Source organism: Gymnodraco acuticeps, unplaced genomic scaffold, assembly GCF_902827175.1.
Source record: "Gymnodraco acuticeps unplaced genomic scaffold, fGymAcu1.1, whole genome shotgun sequence".
NCBI classification, from domain to species: Eukaryota; Metazoa; Chordata; class Actinopteri; order Perciformes; family Bathydraconidae; genus Gymnodraco; species Gymnodraco acuticeps.
The window spans coordinates 904,324-915,495 of record NW_022991991.1 but is presented as its reverse complement, the minus strand read 5'-3'; the positions used below and the strand labels follow the sequence as shown (position 1 = coordinate 915,495).

Sequence of the window (11,172 nt, the reverse complement as noted above, 5' to 3'; positions counted from 1 at the left end):
CTCCTGCTATCGACTTCAGGTTCACATTAGGTAAGCCCTTGAGTGTGTCAGAATAAAGTTGTTGTTTCAGAGGTTAATTCAAGACGTGTTATGTTTACATTCTAATATAATGAGCATCAGGTAAACGTACCCATTTCTATTTTTTGAATCACAGATGGGATGGAGATGTAAACTATGCAGCACTAGTGTCACCACTCAAAGTGATATTTTAAAACATTATCGACTCCATCATGGAACCTTTGGACAGAAACGTGCCTTGCCCTGCATTCATGTAGACCCTGCGCTCTCACATATCATGACTATGTGGTCAATTTTCTTGCAAACCAGCCTTTTTTTTAATGGCTTAAACCCCTTGTAATGCATGTGACCGATCTGCAAACTAAATCCTTACCAATCAATTTCTTCACTAATGTGTTTGTAAAGGTGTGTAGTAAGATGTATTAAAAAGTTGAAGTTCAAATCCTGTATGTTTTTTCGTAACAACTGCTCAAAGTTGAGGTACCGAATACCGATTTTCTAAAAATCTAAAATGTTCAGTTTGGCCTTGGGTAACTTGTGAGGGGTCAAACTAGGGGTTTTTCATGATTCTGAGTTGATTGCAATCATTTATTTTTCACTAAAATCATTCCTTTGTGGAAAAACGGCCACGCCCACCTTTCCCGCTCGCCTCCCCCCCCCCCCCACCCCCCCATAATGCCTTTCCACTGCTAGCATAAAAATGGTTTGATTATTTTACTATTTGCCCTTTTAGGACTTATTATTGTTTAGTGGTATCTGCTAGTTGGTTGGCATTCAGAGTGAGGATGTTTAGAGTTAACATCCCAGATAGCAAAAAGTCATTGAATCAACATTGAGATATGGTCACGCTGAAGATTGTGTTCAACATTGAAGTCAGACATTGAAACAATAGTGAATGTGCTCGTTATGATCAGCATTGAAACAACATTGAATTTTCAACCAATCCCAACATTGAATCAACCTTGATTCAATTACGATATGATCAACATTGAAACAACATTGAATTTTCAACCAATCCCAACAATGAATCAACCTTGATTCAATTACGATATGATCAACATTGAAAGAATGTAGAATTGGATCAACATTGATTCAACTATATTATGCATTGCATTATACATTGAAACAATGTTATTATCAGATTGCAAAAAGTCATTGAATCAACATTGAGATATTGTCACGCTGAAGATTGCAATTGATGTCGGACATTGAAAATAAACTAAAATGAACAAACAAAAAAAGAGCCCATTACTTATTCAGTTATTTATTCAGATTCAATGATATGAACATCTTTAACATCTTTTGTCCACAAGCACGAAAAACATTGTCTCTTAAGGTCCCATGTCATGCTTTCCTGGTTATCACCCGTCCCCTTGTGTTATGTAGCTTTTTCTGCATGTAAACGGTCTGCAGAGTCACAAACCCTCAAAGTACACCCTGTAGCGAGTAAAACTAACAGAGAAGACCTGTCTATGCTGCCCCAGAACTTCTTCCTCAGTAAAGTGACGTAACGGGCATAGTGGTGTGACACACACACTCTCACTCAGCCTTATCTTTTCTCATCCGTGGCTGTGAGTGTGTGTCTGTGTGCTCAGGCTGAGTTCCTCTGTGTCTCGCTGTCTCACAGACCCCACGCAGCAACCAGGAAACAACACCAGTAATCCAGCTCACACTGTCTGCTCCTCGAGCCGAGCAGCGAGCCCCGCAACATCCCGCCAACACGGTACCCAGACCCCACGCAGCATTCTCATCAGTTTGTCATTACTGGTGTCATTTTCTGGTTGCTAACACCATTGTAACACATAATCACTGAGGTTCACCACCGTTACAGCTGTACATCAGCGAGACACAGGAACTCAGCCTGAGCACACAGACACACACTCACAGCCAGGCTGTGTGTGTAAATCCACGGAGCCGCAGCTGAGAAAAGATAAGGCTGAGTGAGAGTGTGTGTGTTACGCCACTATGCCCGTTACGTCACTTTACTCAGGAAGAAGTTCTGGGGCAGCACAGACAGGTCTTTTCTGTGTTAGAGTTTTACTCGCTACAGGGTGTACTTTGAGGGTTTCTGACTCTGCAGACCATTTACATGCAGAAAAAGCTACATAACAACAAGGGGACGGGTAATAACCGGGAAAGCATGACATGGGACCTTTAAGTGGAGGAAGCTCCTTAGAGACAATGATCTGGCCATCAACTGTAGTTCAAATTATATTTGCTCTGAAACTCCAGATGACATAAAAACCTGGCAACTGCAAACAGGGTTGTCATACTCGGTGGAAAGGCAGTCTTAACTATAAACTCAGATCTATAAGACCCCAGTTCAACATGAACGAAAACACCCCAACTTTAAACAATGTCTGTTTAACTATTTTTTCCTTGGTACACCGCCATTCCTCTCCGGTGCGTAACGTAGCCACTTCTGCACTCCAACCCTGAATGTCAATTCCGTCAGCCTGCGGTCAAATTGACGAGCAGCAGCTGAAAAAAAAGAAGTTACATTTTTTGTTTATTGAAATAATAAGAAGAAGAAAGCTGCAATGGATGCGTTCCAGTGTGTACTGTTTAGTGTACTAGGTTTTCAGGCGGCCTTAATTGAGCAATTCACCCATCAACCACATCTTCATATAATTGATTCACACTATTACTCATTTCTGTCTACTCGCTCTGTGTCTCAGAGGACGGTAGTGGACAGTTCAGAAACGTGCCCATCAGTGACATCATCAATGGTCATTTCCAATTAGCTAGGAATAATGTCACTGGTAGGCAGGTTTCTGAAATGTCCACAGCCCACCTTTGAGATGCAGAGCGAGTAGACAGAAATGCTGCCATCCTATTATGAGCATTAATGAGGACCACTTATATGAAGATAAGGATAAGAATGGATGCATTTTGCATCCATTCTTATCAACTTGAGAAAGAAATGTAAAAGACTTATGAATTAAATTCAATATTTGCCAAATCTGTTGTAAAGTAGTAAACCTAGTATTTTGAGGTGCAGGCTCACCAAACATGCAGTCCTTTATCAGCGTGTCCTTGAAGGCCCTCTTCTCTCCCTTTCCCACCCAGTTGAAGATGCAGGCTAGACTGTTTGTCATGGCAGCGGATAGCATTCGCCGGATCATATTTTCCGAGTTGGTCCCTCCGACTAATGCCAGGCGGGTAATCTTAACAGACGAGAGAAAATGATTAGTGTGCTACAGTGTACTATGTAAATAGACATCTTCTCATTTATAAATAAATACAAATGTAATGAATTTGAACACATTTGTATTACCTCTAAGGAAGAAATAAGACCACTACTGTGTCCAAACTAATCGACAAACAATGCCAACAACCAAATTGGCAATCCTAAGAAATGGTCAAATATTGATTAAGAAAAATATTATCGTGATTCGCGAGGCGTATTTTTACAATATTTCTGTCAAACACACATCCAAGTGAAAAAGAAATGTAATGCATCCACTCCTACAATTCCAGACATAAGCCCTTAAGATTTCAAACAAGAAATGTAAGACTTTTAAAACTTATAAGGATCCACAGGATACCTGCAAATGCATACAGAAAATGTTAGAAGCCTCGACAGATTATAGAGAAAATGCTTTGTGTAAAAATTGTTCACCATCTTTCGACGGACTGCTTCCTCCCTCAAAGCAGCTTCAGTCTCATCAAACTTCTCCTCGTTGGTGAGTGGAAGCATTATGGGGAAGTTGTCTTCTTGTGACTCTGGTCCAGCTCCATGAATGTTTAGTTTAGCAAGTTCCGTCTTTATAAAGTTAATGTCACGTGAGATCTGCTTCACCTCCATACATAGCTCGGTAAGCATCTTCGTGGTTCTCATGGCAGCAATGTCTTGAAAATTAAAAAAATAAAGGTTTTAATTTACATTTCAAGGATAGATTTTTAATTTCCAATAATTTAGAATGACACTAAGTAACTCACTGATAAGTGTTTGCCAACAGTAACCATTAAAGCTGCACTATGTAACTTTCCTATTTACCCTGGATTTGAACACAGGTCTCCAGCACAACTGCTGAAATATGTACCACTGAGTTTATAGAGCCTGCCTGCTTGCTCGGGGGAGAAATTGACCATAAAGTCATAATTTTTGTCAAACCAAGGTCATGTCTCACCTAGATAAAGGATCTAAATGTCTCAATAGAAGAGCAGGGAGACCAAAATCAACCACCCCAATTTTAAGTTATATTGTATTAACACTACCATACAGATTGGACAAAATAACATTGTAATCACAAAAAGGTTACATAGTGCAGGTTTAAGTGCTTACATTTTAAGCCTTAACACCATGACAAAAAACATGAAAAGATGGGAAAGTCACAAGGGATAGGTTTCTCAATTTCAGAAGGCATCAGTACGGTTAAGAACCTGCTCAGAAAATGATACTTGCCTTTCAACACTCTGCTTGATTCCTCTCCATATAATCTCCCCCGTGGTGTTTCTGGAGCTGAAGGGGGTGGGATGGGTGCTGCGGGGTCAGGTGAGCCAAGCCCAGTGCGCTGAAGTCAGCTAATCTTGAGCCATGTGCATAGCTGGCACCGCCGTCTAAAAGACAAGACACCATTATTAATTGTTTATAAGTAAGCCATGAGAACCATTGGCCCATAGGAGCCGATATCCTGTTTCCGCAGCATGATGTACAAGTACACCCCCTGGACATGATGCTAGTATGTCGCAGGGACTTAACCCAATCCAACCCTTGATACTGAGTGCCAAGCAGGGAGATATCGGGTACCATTTTTAACAGTCATTGGTATGACTCGGTCGGCGATCAAACTCACAACCTCCCAATCTCAGGGCGGACACTAACCACGAGGCCACTGAGCTGCTATTCATTCTTTATATTGAACATGAATTTGGGAATTTTCCAAAAAAAAACAACATTTAAGATGAGAAATACATACCATTCCTTGCTTTCTCTAATGGCATAGCGTGGGAGGGGCTGGAGTTATATGTTGGCAATCCTAGAAAAAGAGAGAAATAACTAAATAAGGCAAATGAGCACTATTAAAGTTGTTATCCATGAGCACCATATAGCAATTGCACCTAGCTAGCCCCATATAGTTACTTTCCAACTTAGATAAAGGAGACCTGAGGGATGAACACACTTGGCTACAGAGTGAGTAATTAAAGAATAGTTTCCCACCTAAGGTGCTGATAATTCCTGTGATCCAAAGATAAAAGACATAATAGTCTATTAGTCTACTTCATAACGAGGGGTGCACTCAAGTGGCTGCCGATGACAATTTATTCAGGATACAGAAAATATGACCAACGTTTCGGAGAGACTGAAACATTGGGTCATATTTCCGGTGTCCTGAATAAATTGTCATCGGCAGCCACATGAATGTGCCTGACTTTTACACCATTAGTTTTCTTACCATCATTACAGTGGTCCATTGACTGGTCCAACTCCGCCAAATAGCTTCCACAAAAGCCTACAATGAGAGAACACACAACATGAACTATGAATGCTGTAACTCGGACAAAGCACATTTACATACTGTCCGCCCGGAGGTAGTAGTGTGAAGTAGGGGTCGACCGATTATCCAGACCGATATTCCGCATTTTACAGATTATCGCTATCGGCCTTTTTTTTTTTTTTTTTTTTTTAAATCAAATTGCCGATAAAACTTTGGATCTGATGCGGCCGTTTCTCTGGTTGCAGTCACCACTCTGTACACAAGCAATGTCCCGATCCAATTCTATCAGTTTCCCAGTTACACAGGGTAGCGTCTCGCAGCGGATAAACTGTGAGGGGGGGGATTGCTAGTGGAGCCTCGCAGCAACTCTGCTTTCTGCACCACAATCTGGTGCTGCTGAATTGGGACTACTAAATGAGTGAGACTCAAATATCAGAAGTTCAGAACAAGTTTTAGTAGTTTTCATTTTATTTCTATTTCATTGACTTTACTCAGGGTACAGAGAGGAAACCAGTTTTAAGATGTTGAAAAGTTCAGCAAACATAAAAAGGCATTTCAAAGAAGTTGTGTTGGAGTTTGTGTTCTTCTACATTTTGAGACCAAGATTTTCTGATATTACTGCAAATGTATATCGGTTCCAAATATCGGTTATCGGTCTCGTTGATTACTAATAATCGGTATCGGCCTTGAAAAAGCCATATCGGTCGATCCCTAGTGTGAAGTGGTTCACTTACCATTGTCAGCCTGGTGAATTGACAGAACATCCTCCGAGTGGCTTCCTCCAGAGGCTAAAAGGGAACAAAAGACAGGAATAATGGATGCTGTAACTTTTGAACACATATCACATGACTGATGTTTGAATGTATTGTTGGAGGAACTAAATGCTTGTAAATTAAAGCTCACATGCAATTACATATTGTTCCTGCCATTTTAATAAGTAATGACATACCACTGCTTGCATTTGGGGTTGGTCCTGAGGGGTACTGGCTGGATTCTGGGAGCACTGTAGGACAATGAACATCAGGTGGCTTGGCAAATCTTCTCTTCACACAGCTGGTTTCTGACTCCCCATCTGACTCCATGTACACAGGATTTGGTCTGGAAAATAAAAATGAAACATTCAACATTCCCATTAATTGAACTAATTTGCCCCATGGCCCATTTCTGTAGAATGAGGCCGCTTGACGTACAGGTACACAGAGATGACACTAGTCTATCACAGGACTGGAGGTGGGGTTTTTACTTATTGTTTACACAGAAACCAAGGATTATATATTTCAAGAGGGAGCGATCAAAGTAAACATCCTAAGCCTGCTTCCTCCACACTGGGAGTGCTGTGACCACTTTTCCATTGCATCTTATGAGCGGTTGGGTTCTTTTGGTTCCTGCCTATGCACGCATACTGGTTCTTATCAATGCGACGTTGTTTGATAAGGGTTAAAGTCAGGCCAGACATGGAACCTGACCTCCTACAGGAATTCAACTGTACCTTACTCTTCTTTTCCCACGTGCACCTGCTTCGTCCTCAGAGCTCAGATCAGTGGTTGGACATCCAGTATTCACATACTTTTCTTCGTATCGTTTGGCCTTTTCCAATGAGTCTGTAAAAGAAAAAGCATAAAATAATAGGATGACATTTTACTGACTAGTCTCACTTGTGTCATATGTGGTATGGCACCACACACATTCAAACTGCCATCCATAAAACGTGTGGATACCTATATACTTGAAAATAGACAATAGTAATGCAGTGACTACTTACCACAAGTAATCAAGAGCCGGACATTCGCATATGTGGTCCATCCTTTATGGGCCGTCATGTGTTCTTTAAGGGCCTTCAAATACATGTTTTTTGGGGGCCATAACAATTTACCTTCCTTTAGACTGAACCAGCTGGCAAGAACTGTTGCAGCTCCGCCATTTGGAAAAAGTACAACGGCCCAAAGCACCACCTCCCTTTCCATTCTGTATACAATAAAGGAAATAATGTAAATGATTAAAAAAAAAACCTGCTCATAAATCATAAGATGTCATTTACTCGCCCAGCAGTATGAGCGGTATGCTACTGCATATGAGCTATTGGAATAGCTATGAGGCCATTTCCTTCTGACTCTGGATACAGAACACATTTACGTTTGATACATCCAAGTTTACCAACCCCGATATTGTCACACAACTCTCTAACCTTGTATGTACCTATGCATGAGGACTCGCAGGGATAAGTGTAATATGATTCTTGGTGTCTGAACCTTTTGTAGATCACATATACCTCATCTTCTTCCTGGACTATATTCTGCACTACTGCAATACTATGTCCCACCTCAATACAATTATCCCCCTGCTTTGTAGACAAGGTAAAACGACTACTGGAGACCTTTGTGTACTGTACAGCAACACCGAAATGTTGAGGGAGTGGACCATCAGTGTGGATTTTCTGTAAGACTGGTTCATCTGTTGGTAATGGAACCTCACAACGTGGCTGTTCTGACAACCTTTTGACCACCTGTTGTAGAGGTTGGTGTGGCTTGCGTAAAAGATGCTTTATTTGGCCAAGATAATTCTCAAAAGGGAATCCTGAAACATTATCTAAAGGTCCAAATTGTTTGTATTCATCGGCTAAATGTATAAGCTGGTGTACACTGAACACAATCTGATCCCTGCCATACAACTGTCCAAAGTGTTCCACAAAGGAAATCATCAATCTATGCGCTAATTCAACCTTTTGGCCAGAAATTCCAGGAGACAAAAACAAATACATGGCCACTGAAAACAACATAAAGTTGTCATAAATCTCACTGGGAAGGCAATCCTTCAGAACTACAGGGCCCCAGTACAGTATGAAGGATCGGAGCTCTGTAGCTTTCCAACGATCCAGCTCATTCAAACCCCTTGGCTTGCGATTGAATTCACAAGGGGTGTGGGAATGTAACCCCAGCAGTTTGCTTGATATACTGTTAACAGTTTGTGAAGGAAGCCTAGTGGCTAGATTGCCCTTTAACCACATATTCAACAGTTTTCTCATCACACCAAGACAACAGAGGTGCATATAATCTATTGGGAATGAAGAAACCATCTTTACTGTCCCTGTTAAAGGACTGAGTGTCTGTTTCAAGTGATGTTCTTCATCAATCATATCACAATAACTTGAGTCTGTCCTGAGCCTGACATTTGTTTCAGGATAAGTCATTTTCTTCCTCCACACACCATGTTGATCACACTTGTCACACCCTGAATAGCCATTATGTGACTTGATATTCTTAACGTAGGCTCTGGCTGGAGCATCACACACAAATGAGGAAACCAGTACTTTCAATCGGTTACCATTATGAACAACGCCATTAGCCAGTACATTTTTAAGGTCGCTAATAAATTGCTGCAGATACTCAACAACACACTTGGGCTTGCTTAAAGCACAAAAGATACCGACAATAAATGGGGACTTAGTATAATCACATTTCAGAATTGCAAGTATAGGCCAGAATTGAAGTCTTGAACTCTTAAAGAGAGGGAGACCATCTATGTTGAACTGTAAAGTAAGAGTTCTGAGGCTCACTGGTAAACTCAAACATTTCAATCGTGAAAGTATCCCTTGCACCAATCCAAAATGGTAGTACTCGCCACCTTGCATTTGAGTGGTTGCAACATCATGTTGTGTTCTAAGCAGAGTTCTTCCATCCTTAGGGAGCATAGGGTGAAAAAGCTTTAAGATGGACAGCAGAGCAGACAAAGCAACCAGATTGATTGAGTAGGATGTTGCCCAATATCTTAGGCTCCTCATAAGCAGATCCTGACTAGGCTGATGCTCGTCATGGCTGTCGGAGTCAGAATCTGATTCAACATTCCCAGCCACACTACCATCAGTATGATCATTTCCCATTTGTACATGATCTGATTCAACGTCATCATCTCCAGCTAAACTACCATCAGTATGATCATTTTCCATGTGTACATGGGAAGCTAGTGGTGTATCTAGTTGGGAAACGTGTGAGATTCTGAAGGGTGGTTCCCTATTCACACAGGGGTCTAAATGTGACTTGTTATTATAAAGAGTTTCCTCGTATTCCTTAAGGATATCTTTCTCCATGTCCCTTACAGTTCTGATGACTCTACGTCTTTTAGACCAATAAGAAGCCATCTTAGGTAAAGAGAGGTGGCACTGCTATAATTACTTTACTTGGCCTTGTGTATTGCAGTGATCCCCTTGACTCGTCTTGTAGTATAATCCTGAAAATGGAGGAAAACAAAGCAGATTAAAAATCAGTATGCATAAACTAACAGTACAAATATATATCAGCCTCCTGGTGCAATGCAAATATAACTGTACTGACGAAATTCCCTAGAATTACACGTTTTATTCCATGGGTCTTCAACCAGGAGTCCAGGACCCCTAGGACATACATTTTACCCAAATATCCTATATGATGCTTTAGCTTGACTGTATCAGACCAACTTTGATGTAATTTCTGTAGGATGTAGGGATGCCAGAAACTGACCATGATCAAAATCGGCGGGGTCGGTGTGTAGCAAGCTGCAGCAGCAGTCTGCGCAGGGCAGCCTGTGCTGCTGGCTTCCTCCAAGTTTTACAGTCAAAACTGGTGTTGTGACCAATGGCCATTTACAATTATTAATACTATTACTATTATTAGTGTATATTTTGGTTGAAACTAAGCCAGAAAAAAAACAAAAAAACATAAATAATAAAAAAATATATAAATAAAATCGAATTTTAAAAATAATCTTCGATTATGGAGACTGTAACGAATAATAGATGAATCGTTGGCATCCCTAGTAGGATGGTAGTTTAATGTCAGATTGTGTTAGCTAGTGTATCTGCTGCGTTAGCTAGGTGCTAGCCAGGGCAAGAAAATATCAACTGCGTCATGCGATGAACTGTTTAATTAATTTATGATATAGGCTATATTATAACAAAAAATATGCACAATTTCACCCAAATATCCTAAATAATGCTTTAGCTTGACTGCATCAGTGGACACTTTATGTAATTTCTGAAGGATGGTAGAGTTTAATGTCAGATTATGTTAGCTAGCGCTGCGTTAGCTAGGTGCTAGTCAGGGCAATAAAATATCAACTGCGTCATGGGATGAACGACGTTAAATTCGTTGATGATATATATTATTATAAGTAATTAGTTCCCACTTTTGCGCTCTGAATAGCCTAAAAAAACATAACAGGGTGTAACTGAGGTGAACATATAGAGTAGGCATGCACAACGGTCACGTTACATTTCTTACCGATTTGTGATATCTGTCTCTTCTCTTCAGGCGGCTTGGCGGCAACTGAACTGCCTGCCTTCCTCCACACCCTGAGATGTACGCTCTTTCACGTGACCAACGTGCTTTCAAGATTAAGTGCAACGTGCAACAGGCATGACGGGTAATCTGTGACGTTTCGCTCTCTCAAAACTTGGGCCATTTTGTCTTCATGCACAGCAGCTCTCATAGGAAAGAACCAGACCCCGCCTCCGACGCTGGATCATGATCTCGCCCGAGAGGGGATAGCGCCACACGTTGAAACAATGTCAATTCAATGTAGGGAATTTCAACGTTGAAAAACCGGCATCTATATTACATTGATTCAACAACATTTTTTCAAACGTTGAAATGGTATTTGTAAAAACACATCGAATCAACATTGATTTTTCAACCTCAACCAAAAATAACCAAAATCCAATGTTGAATTAATATCTTTTGCT

General features: G+C 40.8%; 1 protein-coding gene across 1 annotated transcript; it reads right to left on the bottom strand.

The window, feature by feature from the left end:
• Positions 1-2,092: 2,092 nt before the first annotated feature.
• Positions 2,093-10,757, bottom strand: LOC117536330. Its single transcript, XM_034201126.1, has 12 exons — positions 10,712-10,757; positions 9,634-9,683; positions 7,222-7,424; positions 6,949-7,060; positions 6,409-6,557; positions 6,194-6,247; positions 5,418-5,474; positions 4,941-5,000; positions 4,427-4,581; positions 3,641-3,870; positions 3,026-3,185; positions 2,093-2,499 (listed from the first exon to the last, which is right to left on the bottom strand). The coding sequence occupies exons 3-9, from the start codon at positions 7,421-7,423 to the stop codon at positions 4,430-4,432; spliced, it is 786 nt and encodes a 261-aa protein (XP_034057017.1). The 5' UTR covers position 7,424; positions 9,634-9,683; positions 10,712-10,757; the 3' UTR covers positions 2,093-2,499; positions 3,026-3,185; positions 3,641-3,870; positions 4,427-4,429.
• Between the last annotated feature and the right edge of the window lie 415 nt (positions 10,758-11,172).